This window comes from Pocillopora damicornis, chromosome 1, assembly GCF_964200805.1.
Source record: "Pocillopora damicornis chromosome 1, jaPocDami1.2, whole genome shotgun sequence".
Taxonomy (NCBI): Eukaryota; Metazoa; Cnidaria; class Anthozoa; order Scleractinia; family Pocilloporidae; genus Pocillopora; species Pocillopora damicornis.
Window position 1 is genome coordinate 39685848 of NC_142670.1, and position 21485 is coordinate 39707332.

General features: G+C 39.0%; 3 protein-coding genes and 1 long non-coding RNA gene across 4 annotated transcripts; all 4 read right to left on the minus strand.

Moving 5' to 3' along the window:
• Positions 1 to 605: 605 nt before the first annotated feature.
• On the minus strand, positions 606 to 14983 carry LOC149053824 (uncharacterized). Its single transcript, XR_016183627.1, has 2 exons — positions 14905 to 14983; positions 606 to 1194 (listed from the first exon to the last, which is right to left on the minus strand). It is a non-coding gene; the product is annotated as an uncharacterized LOC149053824 (long non-coding RNA).
• On the minus strand, positions 1514 to 5777 carry LOC149053825 (uncharacterized). Its single transcript, XM_089196188.1, has 5 exons — positions 5390 to 5777; positions 3682 to 4404; positions 3137 to 3406; positions 2332 to 2565; positions 1514 to 1857 (listed from the first exon to the last, which is right to left on the minus strand). The coding sequence occupies exons 1-5, from the start codon at positions 5667 to 5669 to the stop codon at positions 1514 to 1516; spliced, it is 1851 nt and encodes a 616-aa protein (XP_089052314.1). The 5' UTR covers positions 5670 to 5777.
• On the minus strand, positions 7747 to 12035 carry LOC149053826 (uncharacterized). The gene is made up of 4 exons (XM_089206085.1): positions 10568 to 12035; positions 10095 to 10364; positions 9295 to 9528; positions 7747 to 8832 (listed from the first exon to the last, which is right to left on the minus strand). The coding sequence occupies exons 1-4, from the start codon at positions 10941 to 10943 to the stop codon at positions 8495 to 8497; spliced, it is 1218 nt and encodes a 405-aa protein (XP_089062211.1). The 5' UTR covers positions 10944 to 12035; the 3' UTR covers positions 7747 to 8494.
• Positions 14984 to 15088: 105 nt separating the features above from the next.
• LOC149053827 (uncharacterized) lies at positions 15089 to 19913 on the minus strand. The gene is made up of 5 exons (XM_089196162.1): positions 19451 to 19913; positions 17695 to 18423; positions 17096 to 17371; positions 16038 to 16271; positions 15089 to 15564 (listed from the first exon to the last, which is right to left on the minus strand). Exons 1-5 carry the CDS (start codon positions 19728 to 19730, stop codon positions 15224 to 15226), a joined length of 1860 nt encoding a protein of 619 aa, XP_089052288.1. The 5' UTR covers positions 19731 to 19913; the 3' UTR covers positions 15089 to 15223.
• Positions 19914 to 21485: the final 1572 nt, after the last annotated feature.

The window sequence follows — 21485 nt, forward strand, 5'->3', positions numbered from 1 at the left end:
ATAGAGTGTTAGGACTAAAACTATGATGAAGGCAAGTAAGTGAGTCATTCTTCCAATCTATGTCTCACAGAATGGCTTTGGTCAGTAAGATCAGGTCCCTATATTAGAACTTAGAACAGTGTTTGGATTAGTTCAAATTCAACATCCAGCTCAAGCAAAGAATTTCACAAATAAAAACCTTAACTTGAACGTAGTTTGCAATGTGATATGTTAAAGTAGTACTTGCGCAGACCTGTTATAGACAAAAACTCAAATTGACGCCTTTGCCATTTAACGTATAATGTATAATGGATCTGAGCATCTTATTCACTATGACGTCATTTACCATATAAGGGCAACGGAACGTACAAAATATGCCACGACCTCACATTGTAGAACAGGGCAAAAGCACGGACTGAAAGCTGAGCAACACAAAGGTCACACCGAAATAATAGAAAATGGGATGATAGTACAAGTATAAATTTCTCCATTGATGGTTTGAAAAATAATACAACTTGACATTTCGCCCATTGCTCATATTTTCCCTTGCCCCTACGGGGCTCGGAAAAATACTGCGCAACACGGTAATATCATCATGCAAGAAATATTCAATTAGAATCAAACTATCCTTTTCGTTCGATTTTATTGTACCTCTAATAGCAAAATAGACAGAAATCTCGCCCTTTTGAGCAAATTTCATAGCGTTAGCACGGCCAAATGAGACTGGGGAGAGCTTACAAATTATTTTCGTACTCTCCGCATACGACTAAATATGATGGTATCCGTATACATAATTGCTAAGTTTTGTGCTATTACCTAACCTGATCTGTTCAAGTTTGATCTTTGTGGCCACAAGCCACAGGAAACGCTGTCTCCATCGTCAGTAAATAGGAATTTGTTTTCTTCAAGTAGCTTCATAAAACACGTCAACTTCATCAGGTCGAAATAAATGTTAAATAAAGCGGATCAATTTGGAGATAATGGCTTGATTCTGTATCTTGGAATCACAGAATAATTGACAGCTTAGTACAATCACTGCCTATTCTTATAATATTCTTCACAGTTTATCCACGAGTTCACTTTGATGACGAGTTTACTTTGATCAATTTGCGAACTCTCTCCAAAGACTAAAAATGATGATACCTGTATATATAATAGCACAGTTTAGTGCTACTACCTAAACTGATCTGTCCAAGCTTTATCTCAGTTTGTGGCCTTAGTCCACAGGCAACCCAGACAGAAAAGTCTGCTTCGATTGTTGGTAAATAGGTGTAAAGAGGAGTTTTGAATGTCATCGCTACTTCACTTTGTACTTTCATAAAACACTTCACCTTAGCCCACAGGCAACCCAGACAGAAAAGTCTGCTTCGATTGTTGGTAAATAGGTGTAAAGAGGAGTTTTGAATGTCATCGCTACTTCACTTCGTACTTTCATAAAACACTTCACCTTAGCCCACAGGTAACCCAGACAGAAAAGTCTGCTTCGATTGTTGGTAAATAGGTGTAAAGAGGAGTTTTGAATGTCATCGCTACTTCACTTCGTACTTTCATAAAACACTTCAACTTCATCAGGTTGAAAATGGTAACTTCCTGCCAGGAATGATTTGGTGAAGGAGCTGCGATGACTGTGGCCAGATGGTGGACTGTAGGTGTGTCCAAGATCTGTGTAGGAATTTGTGTTGGATGAGGCGTAGCTGTTAATGTAAATATCGTGTCCTCCACCAAAGGTGGGTCCATATGATGGACAACTGTATATGGACTCGCGATATACTATACTATACTTTCCTGTTTGAGACAGTTTCACTGGTGCCCAGGCTGGCTTGTTAACCAATGAAAACAAAAAGGCCTTTGAGCTGTACAGATACCTACAATTGGAATCTAATAAGCAAAATGGTAAAAAAGAGTCACAAACTATTTCAGTAAACTGAGATGAAGGTGAATATTTGTAACACTTGGCCAGAAGAACATTTAAAACGATAGAGAAATGGCGTTTACGAGCGTATTTTAGTTAACAACAACAATGAAACGAAAAGCTATTGAATAAACTTTCCTCTCCCTTTTGACTTCAACTTTTCTCTATGGTAGAAGAAGTTATTGCGTAAATACAGGGAACAGCTTTTCCTGATCGAGCATGATTTTATGTCAAAATTTAATTCCAATCGGATAATCAGACAACAGAAACTTTATGCCAGAGTTTATTTTCAGGTTCAAGTTATTTTAGAGGAGAGACTTTAAGTCGCTTACATCAGTTCTGGAAAATAAGTAACCGCACGTAGTGTCAAATGTTAAAAAGTGGACGCGTGTTTCAATGAAATGAAAAAATAAGGTGAAAGCATTCAATGATTCACTTACCCCATGATGTGCTGGCGTATCCACCAAAGATGTATTTTCCCACACGAATAATGGTCACTGTGGGCCCTTTGTTGTCACACTTTGAGTGGAAGGTAGTGCTGCTCCAACCATCCACTGATGCAAGCCAGCAGCGCTCCCAGTAAGAGGACTGGCTCTGCTTAACAGGGTTTAACCAAATTCTCAATGTGCGCAGGTAATGAACATTATATGTCAGTATGTCTGATCGCTCCAAACCTGAAAAAGAAAGATATTAAAGCCCGTTTTAATCGTTCAATTAAAAAGGGATCAATTTCGGTTTCAGTCCCGGAACACAATTTAATACCAAATGAGAGTGAATTAGCACAAATAGCAGCAAATGTTTTTCTATTTTTTAAATGTATTAATTTATTTATTAGCAATAGTTGGACTTGTTGGCCCATTTCAGCTTTAAGCTTGTTAAATAGGGCTGCTATAAATGATAACTAGGCCAGAGCACAACACCGGGAGATATGTTCGCTAACCAGTACAGAGAGACGTAGGAGTTTATAGTCTTTATCCGAGAGGACTAAAATGTTTAATTACTAGCAAATGTCATGGAAGCGACAGCACGTTCTCTTCAGTTTTTTTAAGACCCTGAGTGTGGAGCCCTCGATCTTCCGCACGGCAGTCCGGCGCTCTACACCATGAGCTGACCAAGTGCGGTTTTGGGATATTTTTCAAATGCTTGATCCATACAACAAACATATCGTGCTATTAAGACAAGTGATACTGCCTTCCGATTTCATATTTTTAAAGCTCTGCAGCAAAAGTAACTAATAAATAATACCCCCCAATTTTTCTGCAATCACCAAGGTTGTTGTCTCTACCAATCCGAAGCTGTTTTTAGCCCGGCAAATAAAATATACGTTTTCTTCAACCATTTTAATTAGAAGACATCCATCTTTCTGAAAAAGAGGAAATGAGTCAGAAGACTTTTGGCCATGGTACCATTCAACGTTTGGACGAGGAGAGCCTGAGGCTTCGCAGCACAGGGTTACATTTGATCTTGGAAATGCACCGACGAATGTTGGGGGCCTGTTGGTAAACTTAGGTGGTTCTGAGGAAAGAAAAAAAATCAATTTAACATGGCGAGACGAAGCTTATCATAATCATTTCTCTCATTAACAAGCAGCTTTAACGTAATCAAGGCGCGCCAGAATCATTCAGGCTATATTTTCTTGGTATTAGAAAAGTCTTGATCAATAGACCTGAATAACCATGATGATTCGATTAGGGGCATTATCTGATTCTGAAAACAAACGGCACTGATCTTCTAACACTTCGAACAACTAAAAGCAAAGATGAAAGTTGCTCAAAAGTAAAAGACCTTACCTTTTATGTGCAATCTGCTTATTATTCGGAACATTCCCAAACCAGTGTGAGCTGTACACATGTACGACCCGGCATGTGACCTTTGTACGCTGCTTATTCGAAGCGCACCATCTTCCACAGTAGCATTAGATAGAGTACCTCCAAGTTTACGCCACGTTATCTTGGACGACAGATGGCCTTGAATCCAACAGTAAAAGATTACAGGCTCGTCCACAAAGACTTCCTGAGATACTGGATACACACTGATCTTCAGTGGAACAACACATTCTCCCTTTGGTCCTTGAATACCAACCAATCCTCTGCTGCCTTTGCTTCCTTTTAAGCCAATGGATCCTTGTTGTCCTTGACGACCCTTTGTTCCAGTCTCTCCTCTAATCCCGGGTGCTCCAACGGACCCTTTGTCGCCCTTGTCGCCTTTTACTCCGAAATGGCCCTCGGGTCCTCTTTTGCCACTCGCGCCTGGAGCCCCGATTGGACCTGGAGGGCCTCTTGAGCCGGTTTTCCCTGTGGCTCCTTTTTCTCCTTTGTACCCTGGATACCCGTGAGCACCTGGAGGACCTGGAGGTCCTGTCTGACAAATCTTGTTGTTGCAGGATTTATTGAACTTGTTGTTAATTTCCTGGCGGACTTGCTGCAGAGTTATTGTTCCTGCAGCAACATTTCTTCTCTCTCTTTGATGATCACGGACAGCAGATGACACACTTCCAACTTTGCTTTCAGAACCTGTAGAAGTTACGATAGCAAATATTTCTTATAGGATTAATGAAATAATGCATTTTAAAGTGCGAAAGAATACTCTTAATTAATGTAGTCGTTTATCAATCGATGCTTTCGGTGAAGAGAAAGAAAATGGAAAGTAGAAACAAAAGAGGAATATGCAAATGTTAAAACATTAATATTCTCACAAAATCGGTGCAAAAATGAATATATGAACATGAAATGGAGTCAGAGTTAAAGAACAAAAAAAAGTTCATAAACTAAGGAACCTTGGACGTCTATACATTTTTTTGGAAAATAGCTCGAGGACTGTCTGAAGCTGCCTTTAGTCTTGAGACTTTTCAGGTGCGAGATTTCAAGTAAGCTCATTGAGCATCTTGCTCAAAGTTCTGTTCGTAAGATATAATTAACAATTCTACTGTCATGAAAATTTCGGTGCTAAAAATTAGCGGTGATCAAACACATTAGTGTAAGATAATTAGAGTGTATGCTGCTGTGTTTCAGGAAGTCAAAACAGTGGGAGTCATAACGATGTGGTTCAACATGTTACCTGATCCAATTTGCATTCTTCGGTGGCCTGACGCACGAATGCATGTCACCCTACATTTCCGTAATGTGAAAGCAGATATTTTCGATAACCATACAGTTTCTTGAGTAAAGAGAAACGATAGCAAAAACTTGTTGATTACCTTAAGCGTGTTCTTTCAAATATAGCTTGTGAAAAAACAAAATAGATGAGATTTAAAGCGTCAGCTGAGTTTGACCTTTTCCAAAAATACCCTTGGCAGAAGGATAACATACAAATAAAATACAACTTAAGATAGATTTTCGTTCTGTCTTATTTCACAATCAACGGCAGTGGAATTATAGCGAGTATTCTGTTTCTAGAATTGAGAAGCAAATGAACGATAAATCATTTTGTGCTGTGATGCAGTTTAATGTTGGTTATTAAAAGCTAACAGATCTGAGGTGCGTGTAACCAATGACTCACCAAAGATAACATCAGGCCTTTCGTTCGTCCTTATTGTGGATGCAGTTTCATAAATTTGTAACCTCTTCTTCACTATTCTTTCTATGTTTGTTTTCAGGTCATCGTCAATCCGCTGAATTCGGTTTTCAAGCCTTATTTCCATCGCTTTCGAATTGTTGTACACAAACTCGATCCTCATAAACAAAAATGTCACAAGAGTCAGAGAAGTTACTGAAATAGCCACGGAAATTCTGCAGATCTTTTCAGTAGATTTTGGGCGGACGTTCCTCTTTGCATCCATTTCTGTATCGGTGATCTTTGAAACAGGAGGAATACAGTTCGCTGGCGGGGACTGATGTAGCTTAAAAACGTTAGTTAAGATGAAACTCTCCTCTCAGCGCTGAGCTGTTTACGCGTACTCACTATAGCTTAAAATATCACTTACACATCTGTAAGACAATACAGATTAAATTTCTCAAGAGGAGGTCTTTGACCGAATATTTTTTAAGAGCAGGGTGAGTCTGAAATAGAAGTGAAAAGAAAGTTGATAATCAGATGGAGGAAGAAAAACGTCTGAATACTCATTGACAATACTCCCATCGTAGACGTCAGCTTTTCAGATTTCTCTGAGACAGGTTAACCCTTGAGGCTACGATGATTTATCATTAAGGATGCGAATAAGACTTAAATGAGGTTAAAAGCTCAACACTTGTTTTGGGGATGACCTTAAGCTTGAAGCTTCGCCCTAAAGTTATTCCCACGTTGGCTTTGTTGCGGGGAACGATGCACGAAATTCAAAACGGGAATCGCAAATTAAGGCTGAGTTGAAAACATTAACTAAGCCATCAAATTTGACTGAAGGTTTCAGAAATAACTTTACAGACTACTCTACACGAAGCGCTACAGCAATTAATATTCTTTGAATGTTTTTCAAATGTATTTTGATACTTCTGGCTAGACAGAAAAGCAAATACAGTTTTACCTTATACAACAAAACGGATATTTCCATGGAGGAATAAAACTATGATGATGGAAAACCTATATTTTCCGATGAAATCTTTTCGTGTGTATTAGTCACACACGTTGCACAAGTCATAATGTTTCGCCCGTGACAGGTGCAGTATTTTTAAGAGAAGTAAATATTCCAGCACTGAAAAAAGTCGGCGTATTGAAACGTTTTATAGCTATCCGTGTTGCTCAGTAGTAAAACAAACACTTTCTTCTGTTGCAGATACAAGAAATCATGAAATCGGTTACCTTATTTTGTATCTGGTTGGTTAAATAATAAAAAAAAAGTATTCTGGATCACTTACAGCTCACATATGAAATTCGTTTAAGATCACCAGCAATTCTAGGCCGGCGATATTAAAAAAAGTTAACTGTAACTTTAACTGGACTAGACGTGAACTCTTCATGCAGATACTACCTTTGAGCTGCAATTCATCTGTTTAAGCGGAGAAGTCCAGTCACTGATGTTTGTAGAGGAACAAGATGTATCAAGCTTTTGTTAAAAGGAATAGATAGATTTTACTTTCGTATGCAATTTACCTCAATAAGAGATTTATTGGCAAATAAATGTCAAAATGAATCCAACGAGCGCTTTCTGTTGTAAAAATGGTAGACACAGTCTCCCTCTCATATCTACGATATGCCTAATTTCACCAGTATTAAATTGTAGCATTTCCTTTTTCCTTCGGATCGGATCCACGCATGCCCACCTGAAACTACTCTCTTACATTTTTTTCGAATTCAGGTTGCCCCACATGAGAGCTATAGATTCGTGTTAATAATCAGGGCCTGCCCGCAACCGTAGAAAAGATGCACACCTAATAAACGCGCGTATAAATTGAATTTTTTAGGTTGTAAGTTTTCTGCCTAGTCGATTCTGAAACTTTCTTCGGTTCTGAATCCACTAGGACCGTCTGGAGGCTCAGAAGAAAACCGGCGAAAAATACGTCCTCTGTTCTTATGTAAATTAGTGTGATTATCAACTAAACGTTGAGGAAGGTAAGTGTTGGTCGTGCGTCTCCTCCATTGGGCAAATAGTTGACTCTTGTCAGGTTTTCAAACTTTCATACGGCATCTTATTCACTATGACGTCATTTATCATCTAAGGGTAACGGAACGTGCACAATATGTCACGACATTTCATTCTAGAACAAGGCAAAAGCACAAGCGGAAAGCTGAGCAACACAAAGGTCACACTGAAATAATAGAAATGGAATAATAGTGCAATTATAAATTTCTCCATCGATGGTTTGGCAAATAATACGAACTGACATTTTGCTCATCGCTCTTATTTTCCCTCGCCCTTATTGGGCTCAGAAAAATACTGCGCAACACGCAAATATCACCGTGCAAGAAATATTCAATTGGAATTAATCTATCCTTCTCGTGCGATTTTATTATACCTCTGATAACAAAGTACACACAAACCTGGTCCCTTTTTACTTGTGGATATGAGAATTCGATGAGCAAATTTTTTAGCGTTAGCACGGCCAAAGGAGACTGGGGAGAGCATACATCTTATTTTGGCACACTCTCCTACGACTATAAAATGATAGTTTCCGTATGCATAATTGATCAGTTTTGCGTTTATCACGGCCTGATCTGTTCAAGCTTAGTCTTTGCGGCCATAAGCCACAGGCAACCCTGTCTCCATTGTCTTTAAAAAGGAATTTGTTTCCTTCAAGTAGTTTCATAAAACACTTCAACTTCGTCAGGTCGAAATAGGTTGCGTAAATTTTATTAAAGATGACGGACCGATGTTAAATAAAGCAGATCAATTCGGAGATAATGGCTTGATTCTGTATCTTAGAATCACAGAATAACTGACAGCTTACTACAATCACTGCATAATTTTATAACATTCTGCACAATTAATACCCGAGTTCACTATAGCGTCACTTTGATCAATTTACGCTCTCTCTCCAACGACTAAAAATGATGATACCTGCATACAAGATTGGACAGTTTAGTGCTACCACCTAAACTGATCTGTTCAAGCTTTATCTCAGCTTGTGGCCATAACCAACAGGCAACCCAGAAAGAAACGTCTCTCTGGATTGTTAGTAAATAGGTCTAAATAGGAGTTTTAAATATCATCGTTACTTCAGTTCTTTTACTTCAAGTAGTTTCATAAAACACTTCAACTTCGTCAGGTTGAAAGTTGTAACTTCCAGCTAAGAATGATTTGGTGAAGGATTGTAAATAACTGTGGCCAGATGGTGGACTGTAGGTGTATCCAAGGTTTGAGTAAGAATTTGTGTTGGAAGAGGCGTGGTTCTTAACGCTGACATCGTGTCCTCCACCAAATGTGGGTCCATAGCTTGAACAACCGTTTATGGAATGGCCACCACGACGATGCTTTCCTGTTTGAAACAGTTTCTTTGGTGCCCAGCCAGGCTTGTTAACCAATGAGAACAAAAAGGCCTTTGAACTGTACTGGTATTTACAGTTGGAAACTAATAAACAAAATGTAAAAAAAGAGTCACAAACTATTTCAGTAAACTGAGATGAAGATGAATATTTGTAACACTTGGCCAGAGGGACTTTTAAAACGATAGAGGAATGGTGTTTACGAGCGTATTTTAGTTAACAACAACAATAAAACGAAAAGCTATTGAATACATTTTCTACCTCCTTTTGAGTTCAACCCTTCTCTATGGTAGAAGAAGTTATTGCGTAAATACAGGGAACAGCTTTTCCTAATCGAAGACGATCTTGTGTCAAAATTTAATTCCAATCAGATACTCGGACAACAGAAACTTTATGCCAGAGTTTCTTTTCAGGTTCAAGTTTTTTTAGAGGACAGACTTACCGTGAGTTATTGAAAAGAATTAACCGCGTGTGGTTTCAAATGTTAAAAAGTGGACGCATGTTTCACTGAGTAAAAAAAACCCGAAAGCATTTGATGATTTACTTACCCCATGATGTGCTGGTGTATCCACCAAAGATGTATTTTCCAACACGAATAATGGTCACTGTCGGCCCTTTGTTGTCACATTTTGAATGGAAGGTAGTGCTGGCCCAGCCATGCACTGATGCTCGCCAGCAGCGCTTCCAGTAAGAGGACTGGCTTTGCAGAACAGGTCCTAACCAAACTCTCAAAGTGCGCAGGTGATGAATATTGCTTGCCAGTATTACTGATTGCTCCAAACCTGAAAAAGAAAGGTATTACAGCCTGTTTTAATCGCTCAATTTGGAAGGGAGTGAATTAGCACAAATAGCAACAAATTTTTATCTATTTATTTATTATATTAATTTATTTATTTGCGATACTTAGACTTATTGGCCCATTTCAGCCTTAAAGCTTGTTAAATAGGGCCTGTATTAACAATAACAAGGCCAGAGCATAATACCGGGAGATATGTTCGCTACTCTTTGCGAGAAGTGCGTGGGTTCTTTAACGTACCCTGCTAACTAGTACAGAGAGACGTAGGATTTTATAGTCTTTATCCGAGAAGACAACGATGTTTAACTACTTGCAGATGTCAAGGTAGTAGCAGCATATTCGCCTCAGTTATTTTAAGATCCTGAGTGTGGAACCCTCGATCCTCCACACGGCAGTTCGACGCTCTATACCATGAGCTGACCAAGTGCGGTTTTGGGATATTTTTTTTAAAGGCTGGATCCATTCAACAAACATATCGCGCTATTAAGACAAGTGATAATACCTTCCAATTACATATTTTCAAAGCCTTGCAGCAAAAGTAATAAATAATACCCCCAAATATCTCTGCAATCACCGTCGTTGTTGTCTCTGCCATTCCGAAGCTGTTTTTAGCCCGGCAGATGAAATCTACGTCTTCTTTAACCATCTTAATCAGAAGACATCCATCTTCCTGAAAAACAGGAAATGAGACAGAAGCCTTTTGTGCCTGGAACCATTCCACGTTTGGACGAGGAGAACCTGAGGCCTCGCAGCAGAGGGTCACATTAGTTCCTGGAATTGCACCGACCACTGTAGGGGGCCTGTTGGTAAATTTAGGAGGCTCTAAAGAAAGAAAAAAACCAATTTAACAGGCACAAAACAAGCCTGGTGAAGATCTTAAAAAGTTATATTCAGTTTATATTTTCTTGGTTGTAGAAAAGTCTTGATTCATAGACCTGAATAACCATGATGATTATTTTGGGGGCATTACCTATTCTGTAACTGAATGCAAAAGCTGAAAATCGCTCAAAAGTGAAAGACCCTACCTTTTACATGCAATCTGCTTAATATTTGGAACATTCCCAAACCAGTGTGAGCTGTACACGTGTACAACCCAGCATGTGACCTTTGTACGCTGCTTATTCGAAGCGCACCATCTTCTGCAGTAGCATTAGATAGAGTACCTCCAAGTTTACGCCACGTTATTTTGGACGACAGATGGCCTTGAACCCAACAGTAAAATATCACAGGCTCGTCCGCAAAGACTTCCTGAGATACTGGATACACACTGATCTTCAGTGGAACAACACATTCTCCCTTTGGTCCTTGAATACCAACCAATCCTCTGCTGCCTTTGCTTCCTTTTAAGCCAATAGATCCTTGTTGTCCTTGACGACCCTTCGTTCCAGTCTCTCCTCTCATCCGTGCGCTCCAACGGACCCTTTGTCGCCCTTGTCGCCTTTTACTCCTTGAGGTCCCACAGGTCCTCTTTTGCCACTCACGCCTGGAGCCCCAATTGGACCCGAAGGGCCTCGTGAGCCGGTTTTCCCCGTGGCTCCTTTTTCTCCTTTGTACCCTGGATAGCCGAGGGCACCTGGAGGACCTGGAGGTCCTGTCTGACAAATCTTGTCGTTAACACTGCAGGATTGATTGAGTTTATTGTTAATTTCCTGGCGGACTTGCTGCAGAGTTATTGTTCCCGCAGCAACATTTCTTCTCTCTCTTTTATGATCACGGATAACTGATGACACACTTCTTACATTGCTTTCAAAACCTGCAGAAGTTACGATAACAAATATTCATTATGGGATCAATGAAATGCATTTTAAATTGCGAAAGAATAAGCAAAATTGATGTAGTCGTTTATCAATCGATGTTTGCGGTGATGAGGAAAAATGAGAAAATGAAGACAAAAGAGAAATACGCAAATGTTAAAACATTCATATGCTCATAAAACTGGCGCAAAAATGAATAACAAAAAAAAAAAGGAACCTTTTACTTTTATAAATTTTGTTCAAAAATAGCCCGAGGGCTGTCTGAAGCTGCCCTTAGTCACGAGACTTTTCAGCTGAGAGTTTCAGGTAAGTTCATTGACCATCGGGCTATTTGCCAAAAAGTCCTATTCGCTAAATAAAGTTAACAGTTCTACTGTCGTCAAAATTTCGGTACCAAAAAATAGTGGTGATCAGACACGTTAGTCCAAGAGAATGAGAATGTAGACTGCTGTGTTTCAGGAAGTTAAAACAATAGGAGTTATAACTTCGGTTTGGTTCAACAAAATGTTACAGATTGAAAAGGTCATAGACAGGCCTGCACAGACTCCCCTGTGTGGTTTTACGTTTGCGACGCAAAAGCCTTTAATTAAAGCTTCGCTCTGACGAGTATGTCTTTGAGCGATTTACCTCTTTTGTATGATATAATCGGAGGCGTTTTGTAAATTGTTTTCAGCAGTGGCTGATTTTGGATGAGGTTCCATTCTTGCATCAGTATTTGTTTTAAATTTTTTAACCCCTGGGTGGTATGCTGTCACAAAAGGCAATATTTTGCCTGTTGGTTCAACAAAATGTTACGTGATCCAATCTGCATTCTTCAGTGGTCTGATACACGAATGTATGTCACGCTACACTACCGTAATGTGAAAGCAGATGTTTTCGATAACCATACAGTTTCTTGAGTAAAGCAAAACAATAAAATGTTCGCTTGCTGATTACCTTCCGCGTGTTCTTTCGCATAAAGCTTGTGAAAAGAGAAAATAATTCAGATTTTAAGCGTCAGTTGAGTTTGACCTTTTCCAAAAATACCCTTGGCAGAAGGATAACAAATAAAATACTACTTAAGATAGATTTTCGTTCTGTATACTCGTATAGCGAGTATTCTGTTCATAGAATTGAGAGGCAAACTAACGATAAAATCATTTTGTGCTGTGATGCTGTATATTATAGTGTTGATTATTAAAAGCTAACAGATCTGAGGTACGAGTAGCCAATGACTCACCAAAGATAACATCAGGCCTTTCCTTTCTCCTTGTTGTGGATGCAGTCTCATAAATTTGTAACCTCTTCTTCAATATTCTCCCTATGTTAGTTTTCAGGTCATCGTCAATCCGCTGAATTCGGTTTTCAAGCCTTATTTCCAGCGCTTTCGAATTATTGTACACAAACTCGATCCTCATAAACAACAGTGTTACAAGAGTCAAAGAAGTCACTGAAATTGCCAAGGGAATTTTACTGATCTTTTCAGTAGATTTCGTGCGGACGTTTCTCTTTGAATCCATTTCTGTATTGGCGATCTTTAAAACAGCCGAGGAAGAATATAGTCCGTTGGCGGGGACTGATGTAGCTCAAAAACGCAAGTTAAGATGAAACTACCCTCTCGGCGCTGAGCTGTTTAAGTGTACTCCCTATAGCTTAAAATATCACTTACACAGTTGTCAGACAATACAGATTAAATTTCTTAAGAGGAGGTCTTTGACCGAATGTTCTTTTTAGTGCAGGGTGAGTATGAAATAGAAGTGAAAGGAAAATGAATAATCAGTGGGGGAAAGAAAAACGTCTGCATACTCATTGACAATACTCCCATCGTAGACGTCAGCTTATTGAATTTCGCTGAGACAGATTACCTCTTGAAGCTAGGCTGATTTATCATTAAAACTGCGTAATAAGAGTTAAATGAGGCTGAAAGCTCAACACTTGTCTTGGAATGAATATAATATCTTCGACAAAATGTTTTGGGGATGACCGTAAGCTTGAAACTTCCCTCTGAAGTTTTTCGCACGTTGTCTTTGTTCCGGAGAATAACGATGCACGAGGTTCAAAAAAGGAATTGCAAATGAAGGCTGATTTGAAAATATTAACTAAACCATCAAATTTGAGTCAAGTTTTTAGAAATCACCTTACAGACTACTCTACACGAAGCACTATCGCAAATGTTCTTTGAATGTTTTTTAAACATATTTTGATATTTCTGGTGGGCAGCACGGGGAATACAGTGTTAGGACTAAAACTATAATGAAGGCAAGTAGGTGAGTCATTCTTCCAGTCTATGTCTCACAGAATGGCTTTGGTCAGTAAGATCAGGTCCCTATATTAGAACTTAGAACAGTGTTTGGATTAGTTCAAATTCGACATCCAGCTCAAGCAAAGAATTTCACAAATAAAAACTTTAACGTGAACGTAGTTTGCAATGTGATATGTTGAAGTAGTACTTGCCCAGACCTGTTATTGACAAAAACTCAAATTGACGCCTTTGCCATTTAACGTATAATGTATAATGGATCTCAGCATTTTATTCACAATGACGTCATTTACCATATAAGGGTAACGGAACATACAAAATATGTCCCGACATTACATTTTAGAACAAGGCAAAAACACGGACTGAAAGCTGAGAAACACAAAGGTCACACCGAAATAATAGAAAATGGAATAATCGTGCAATAGTAAATATCTCCATCGATGATTTGACAAATAATACGATCTGACATTTTGCCCATTGCTCATATTTTCCCTCGCCCTACAAGGCTCGAAAAATACTGCGCAGCACGGTAATATCGTCGTGCAAGATGACACAAATCTCGCCCTTTTTAATAGTGGATATGAGAATTCGATGAGCAAATTTCATAGCGTTAGCACGGCCAAATGAGACTGGGGAGAGCTTACATATTATTTTCGTACTCTCCCCTACGAGTAAAAATGATGGTATCCGTATACATAATTGATAAATTTTGTGCTATTACCTAACCTGATCTGTTCAAGTTTGATCTTTGTGGCCACGAGCCACTGGAAACGCTGTCTCCATCGTCAGTAAATAGGAATTTGTTTGCTTCAAGTAGCTTCATAAAACACGTCAACTTCATCAGGTCGAAATAAATGTTAAATAAAGCGGATCAATTTGGAGATAATGGCTTGATTCTGTATCTTGGAATCGCAGAATAATTGACAGCTTAGTACAATCACTGCCTATTCTTATAATATTCCTCACAGTTTATCCACGAGTTCACTTTGATCACGAGTTCACTTTGATCACGAGTTCACTTTGATCAATTTGCAAACTCTCTCCAAAGACTAAAAATGATGATACCTGTATATATAATAGCACAGTTTGGTGCTACTACCTAAACTGATCTGTCCAAGCTTTATCTCAGTTTGTGGCCTTAGCCCACAGGCAACCCAGACAGAAAAGTCTGCTTCGATTGTTAGTAAATAGGTGTAAAGAGGAGTTTTGAATGTCATCGCTACTTCACTTCGTACTTTCATAAAACACTTCACCTTAGCCCACAGGCAACCCAGACAGAAAAGTCTGCTTCGATTGTTGGTAAATAGGTGTAAAGAGGAGTTTTGAATGTCATCGCTACTTCACTTCGTACTTTCATAAAACACTTCACCTTAGCCCACAGGTAACCCAGGCAGAAAAGTCTGCTTCGATTGTTGGTAAATAGGTGTAAACAGGAGTTTTGAATGTCATCGCTACTTCACTTCGTACTTTCATAAAACACTTCACCTTAGCCCACAGGTAACCCAGACAGAAAAGTCTGCTTCGATTGTTGGTAAATAGGTGTAAAGAGGAGTTTTGAATGTCATCGCTACTTCACTTTGTACTTTCATAAAACACTTCACCTTAGCCCACAGGCAACCCAGACAGAAAAGTCTGCTTCGATTGTTGGTAAATAGGTGTAAAGAGGAGTTTTGAATGTCATCGCTACTTCACTTCGTACTTTCATAAAACACTTCAACTTCATCAGGTTGAAAATAGTAACTTCCAGCCAGGAATGATTTGGTGAAGGAGCTGCCATAACTGTGGCCAGATGGTGGACTGTAGGTGTATCCAAGGTTTGAGTAGGAATTTGTGTTGGATGAGGCGTAGTTGGCAATCCAAATATCACTTCCTCCACCAAAGCTGGGTCCATATGATGAACAACTGTATATGGAATAGCGCCTAGAACTATACTGTCCTGTTTGAGACAGTTTCACTGGTGCCCAAGCTGGCTTGTTAACCAATGAAAACAAAAAGGCCTTTGAGCTGTACTGGGATCCACAATTGGAATCTGATAAGCAAAATGGTAAAAAAGAGTCACAAACTATTTCAGTAAACTGAGATGAAGGTGAATATTTGTAACACTTGGCCAGAAGAACATTTAAAACGATAGAGAAATGGCGTTTACGAGCGCATTTTAGTTAACAACAACAATAAAACGAAAAGGTATTGAATAAACTTTCCTCTCCCTTTTGATTTCAACCTTTCTCTATGGTAGAAGAAGTTATTGCGTAAATACAGGGAACAGCTTTTCCTAATCGAGCATGATTTTATGTCAAAATTTAATTCCAATCAAATAATCAGACAACAGAAACTTTATGCCAGAGTTTCTTTTCAGGTTCAAGTTATTTTAAATGAAAGACTTTAAGCCTCTCTCATGAGCTCTGGAAAATAATTAACCGCATATAGTTTCAAATGTAAAAAAGTGGACGCATGTTTCACTGAAGAGAAAAATAAAGCATAAGCATTTATTGATTCACTTACCCCATGATGTGCTGGTGTATCCACCAAAGATGTATTTTCCCACGCGAATAATGGTCACTGTCGGCCCTTTGTTGTCACACTTTGAGTGGAAGGTAGTGCTGTCCCAACCATCATCTGATGCTCGCCAGCACCGCTTCCAGTAAGAGGACTGGCTCTGTACAACAGGTTTTAACCAAATTCCCAAAGTGCGTATGTAATGACCATTATATGCCAGTATTTTTGATTGCTCCAATCCTGAATTCAGAAAAGAAAGATATTGACAGCTCTCTTGTGATCGATTCAGCAAAATTCTATTTTTTGCGCTGTTCATGTAAGAACACAACTGTGTAAGTATAGCTTTTATTTTCCTCATTAATTCTAAAAATACGTGTATTGTCGCCTAATTGATTGATAACTTTTCTTTTTGTTGAAGCTCATAGGACTCAAAGCACTCTCATTTTAATGTTGCCTAGAAAAGTGTTGTGCTGCAGATCACAGTTAAATTTATGACTTGGGATTGAACGTACCACGGTATTTAGATTTGATACACAAACAAATGTGTTCTACGCTGTGGGAAGGGTTACACACCGAGGTTTCTGAACTATAAGCTCATCCCATACTGATTAGAATGAAACTTGGCAAAATTTCCGCACAGCCCCATATTTCATTACGCATGGGGCTGGTATAAACAATAACAAGGCCAGAACACAACACCAGATGCTATTTTCGCTACTCGAGAAGTGCGTAGGTTCTTTAACGTCCCCTGCTAATCGGTACAGAGAGATGTAGGAGTTCATCGTCTTTATCAAAGAAACCTAAAATACTTAACCACTTGCAGATGTCGTGGTGGTGGCAGCTCATTCTCCTCAGTTATTTTTATAAGACCCTTGGCGTGAAACCCTCGACCTTTCGCACGGCAGTCCGGCGCTCTACACCATGAGCGAGCCAAGTGCGGTTATGGGATATTTTTCAAATGCTGGATCCATTAAACAAACATATCGTGCTATTAAGACAAGTGATACTATCTTCCATCTACATATTTTTAAAGCTCTGCAGCAAAAGTAACCAATAAATAATACCTCTTAATTGTGCTGCAATCACTGTGGTTGTTGTCTCTGCCAATCCGAAGCCGTTTTTAGCCTGGCAGATGAAATCTACTCGGTCGTTTTCTTTAACCACTTTAATTAGAAGACATCCATCTTCCTGAAAAACAGGAAATGAGACAGAAGGCTTTTGAGCCCGGAACCATTCAACCTTTGGACGAGGAGAACCTAAGGCCTCGCAGCACAGAGTTACATTAGTTCCTGGAAATGCACCAACCAATGTAGGGGGCCTTTTGGTGAATTTAGGCGGTTCTGAAAAAAGAAAAAAAATCGAGCTAACAGACAAAAAAACAAACGTGGTGAAGATCCTTAAAGTCTGAGCTAAAGATGGCGAGACAAAGCTTATCATAATCATTTCACTCTTTGACAAGCAGCTTTACCGAAACCGAGGCACACAAGAATCATTCAGGTTATGTTTTTTGGGTATTAGAAAAGTTTTGATCCATAGACATGAAAAACCATGATGATTATATTAGGGGTATTACCTAATCGCAAAAAAAAAACGACACGGGTCTCTTTATATTTCGAACAACTGAAAGCAAAGTTGAAAATCGCTCAAAAGTGAAACACCCTACCTTTTACGTGTAATCTGCTGATTATTCGGAACATTCCCAAACCAGTGTGAGCTTTACACATGTACGACCCAGCATGTGACCTTTGTACGCTGCTTATTCGAAGCGAACCATCTTCCACAGTAGCATTAGATAGAGTACCTCCAAGTTTACGCCACGTTATCTTGGACGACTGATGGCCTTGAACCCAACAGTAAAATATTACAGGCTCGTCCACAAAGACTTCCTGAGATACTGGATACACACTGATCTTCAGTGGAACAACACATTCTCCCTTTGGTCCTTGAATACCAACCAATCCTCTGCTGCCTTTGCTTCCTTTTAAGCCAATAGATCCTTGTTGTCCCTTACGACCCTTCGATCCAGTCTCTCCTCTTATCCCGGGTGCCCCAACGGACCCTTTGTCGCCCTTGTCGCCTTTTACTCCCTGAGGTCCCTCGGGTCCTCTTTTGCCACTCGCGCCTGGAGCCCCGATTGGACCCGGAGGGCCTCGTGAGCCGGTTTTCCCTGTGACTCCTTTTTCTCCTTTGTACCCTGGATACCCGTGGGCACCTGGAGGGCCTGCAGGTCCTGTCTGACAAATCTTGTTCTTACCACTGCAGGACTGATTGAACTTGTTGTCAATCTCCTGGCGGACTTGCTGCAGAGTTATTGTTCCTGTAGCAACATTTCTTCTCTCTCTTTGATGATCACGGATAACAGATGACACACTTCCTACTTTGCTTTCAAAACCTGCACAAGTTACAATAACAAATATTTCTCAGGGGATCAATGAAATAATGCATTTTAAAATGCGAAAGAATAAGCTGAATTGATGTCATCGTTTATCAATCGATGTTTACTGTGAATACAAAGGAAAAGAAAAAATGAAGACAAAAGAGAAATAAGCAAATGTTAAAACATTAATAAAATCGATGCCAAAATGGATAACTCGACATTAAATGGAGTCAGAGCTAAAGACCTTTTTATTTTATTAATGCTATGACCGGAATATATTTTCATTAAAGGAACCTTTTACTTCTATAAATTTTGTTGAAAAATATCCCGAGGACTGTCTGAAGCTGCCTTTAGTCTTGGGACTTTTCAGCTGAGAGATTTCAAGGAAACTCATTGAGCATCGCGCTTAAAGTCGCAGCCTGTTCGCAAAATATGTTTAACAATTCTGTTGTCGTCAAAATTTCGGTGCCAAAAATTGGTGGTGATCAGACACATTAGTCTAAGAGAATGAGAATGTAGACTGCTGTGTTTCAGGAAGTTAAAACAGTAGAAATTATAACTTCGATTTGGTTCAACAAAATGTTACCTGATCCAATCTGCATTTTTCCGTGGCCTGACGCAGGAATGCATGTCACCCTACATTACCGTAAAGTGAAAGCAGATGTTTTCGATAACCGCACAGTTTCTTGAGTAAAGCGACACAATAACGAAAACGTTCACTTGTTGATTACCTAAAGCGTATTTTTTCGCATAAAGCTTGTAGAAAAAGAGAATAATTCAGATTTTAAGCGTCAGTTGAGTTTGACCTTTTTCAAAAAATACTCTTGGCAGAAGGATAACATACAAATAAAAGACAATTGAAGATGGATTTTCGCTGTCTTATTTCACAATCAAAGGCAGCAGAATTATAGCTAAAAAGGCGAGTGTTCGGTTTTATAGTATTGAAAGGCACACTAACGATAAATCATTTTGTGCTGTGATGCAGTATAGTGTTGATTATTAAAAGCTCACAGATCTGAGGTACGTGTAACCAGTAACTCACCTAAGATAACATCAGGCCTTTCCTTTCTCCTTGTTGTGGATGCAGTTTCATAAATTTGTAACCTCTTCTTCACTATTCTCTCCATGTTTTTTTTCAGGTCATCGTCAATCCGCTGAATTCGGTTTTCAAGCCTTGTTTCCAGCGCTTTCGAATTGTTGTACACAAACTCGATCCTCATAAACAAAAATGTCACAAGAGTCAAAGAAGTTAATGAAATAGCCACGGAAATTCTGCTGATATTTTCGGTAGATTTCGTGCAGACGTTCCTCTTTGCATCCATTTCTGTATTGGCGATCTTTAAAACAGCCGAGGAAGAATATAGTTCGTTGGCGGGGACTGATGTAGCTCAAAAACGCAAGTGAAGATGAAACTACCCTCTCAGCGCTGAGCTGTTTCAGTGCACCCCGTGATATCTTAAAATATCACTTACACAGTTGTCAGACAAAACAGCTTAAATTTCTTTAGAGGTCTTAGAAAGAAATTTTTTTAGTGCAGGGGTGAGTATGAAATAGAAGTGAAAGGAAAATGAATAATCAGATGGAGGAAAAAAAACGTCTGAATACTCATTGACAATACTCCCATCGTTGATGTCAGTTTTTCAAATTTCTCTGAGACAGATGACCCCTTGAGGCGACGATGATTTATTATTAACCTTTAACTCTCAACATCTCGTTAGTATTTCTCCCTACTGTCTGCCATAAAATACTTATGATTTCAATTCTGAGAATTTGGTATTGGATCAACTTGTAGTTCCCTGATTGAGATTCTTCTTTTTTCTCCTCACTTGTCTGCTTGATTCTGTGTTGATACTGTAATGAGAAATTCTGTCTTGGTCACTCTTTGCAGTTAAAGGGTAAAATAAAGTAAGTTCAGAGGAGATTTAAGTAGAAGTTTGAAGTTTGGGGCTGATGGCCGAGACCATCAAAGGTGATAGAAGTTATTTATATAGAAGCCAAAAATAGATATGCTATAATCATAAAATTAAACAAACGTGAAACGAAACACTTTTGATCTCTGAGAGAAGTGTTCAGATTGTAGCAAGGGTTTGATCTTCAAAGATTGTTAAATTGTACCACAATTCTTTGTTGTTACGTGTGTAATGTAGTTTTTCACATAGTTTTTGTATGTGTTGGCCATACTCTTCCTTCGCTATAAATATGCAATCTACCTTAATCCAGTTCCTTCTCATATTTAGCTGCGTAGTTATTCCAGGTGCTGGTACCCTCTTATTGATTATAATACTAATTAGCAGAAAAATGGCCCCTGTAATTAGTCATTTTCTATGCAATACATTGCTAATACTAATAAAAATGGTTTTGTTGTTGTTGTCGTTGTTGTCAACTTTTATATTGGCTGGTGATAGCACTATTGGGTTGTAGCAGTTTATATTGTCATGGTTGTAGCACTTGCACTCAGGACTTTGATCAAGGAACTAATCGAAGCGTAAAGCCTACCAACCAGCATCGACTTGATGCACTCGACTTAGTTTCCTGACTCAAGTCCGTAACATTCCGTAATCGGGTTTCTCTTCGTAGTTTTCTGTTTCTTCAGCTTTCTGTTATAACATTCTGTACGTGTGCACGCCGTAAACGGTATATACAATGCGGCCCAAACAGTTATTCCGACCTCTTGACAGTATTTTCACAATTAGCCAAATCTCTTTGTCAACTACTGAGTCAAACAACTTACTGTGCACCCCCCGGAGAAAAAGAAATAAAGGGATGTTTAATAATCAATAAAAAATTATCAGTATTTCAAACAAAACTTTTCATTCAATGAGTCCGTTAGAACTTGCTCGACGAAATTATCTATACCCAATTTTTGTTTTTTTTTTTTATTGTTAAAGAAGTCTGTTGATTTGGTTGAGTGTTTCAGTTATTTGATTTAAATATCCAGGTCTTTTTTTAATGACTGATATGTGATAGTACCGAGTGTGTATCTTTGACAGAGGAAACCTTTGAACAATATGTATTAAGGCCCGAAATCTAAGCCGCGTCGGGAAATCTTTAGATTTGGTAGCTTCGTGTATGAATCT

Excerpts from the sequence above, each read along its gene's own strand:
- LOC149053825 (XM_089196188.1), bottom strand. The coding sequence starts at position 5,669 with ATGGATGCAAAGAGGAACGTCCGCCCAAAATCTACTGAAAAGATCTGC. Across the intron at positions 4,405-5,389 it reads AAGGCCTGATGTTATCTTTG|GTTCTGAAAGCAAAGTTGGA; the intron begins GTGAGTCATTGG and ends TAACTTCTACAG. Across the intron at positions 1,858-2,331 it reads ATACGCCAGCACATCATGGG|ATTCCAATTGTAGGTATCTG; the intron begins GTAAGTGAATCA and ends TTTGCTTATTAG.
- LOC149053826 (XM_089206085.1), bottom strand. The coding sequence starts at position 10,943 with ATGAGAGGAGAGACTGGAACGAAGGGTCGTCAAGGACAACAAGGATCT. Across the intron at positions 10,365-10,567 it reads AAGCAGATTGCATGTAAAAG|AGCCTCCTAAATTTACCAAC; the intron begins GTAGGGTCTTTC and ends TTCTTTCTTTAG. Across the intron at positions 8,833-9,294 it reads ATACACCAGCACATCATGGG|TTTCCAACTGTAAATACCAG; the intron begins GTAAGTAAATCA and ends TTTGTTTATTAG.
- LOC149053827 (XM_089196162.1), bottom strand. The coding sequence starts at position 19,730 with ATGGATGCAAAGAGGAACGTCTGCACGAAATCTACCGAAAATATCAGC. Across the intron at positions 17,372-17,694 it reads CAGCAGATTACACGTAAAAG|AACCGCCTAAATTCACCAAA; the intron begins GTAGGGTGTTTC and ends TTCTTTTTTCAG. Across the intron at positions 16,272-17,095 it reads GATTGCAGCACAATTAAGAG|GATTGGAGCAATCAAAAATA; the intron begins GTATTATTTATT and ends TTCTGAATTCAG.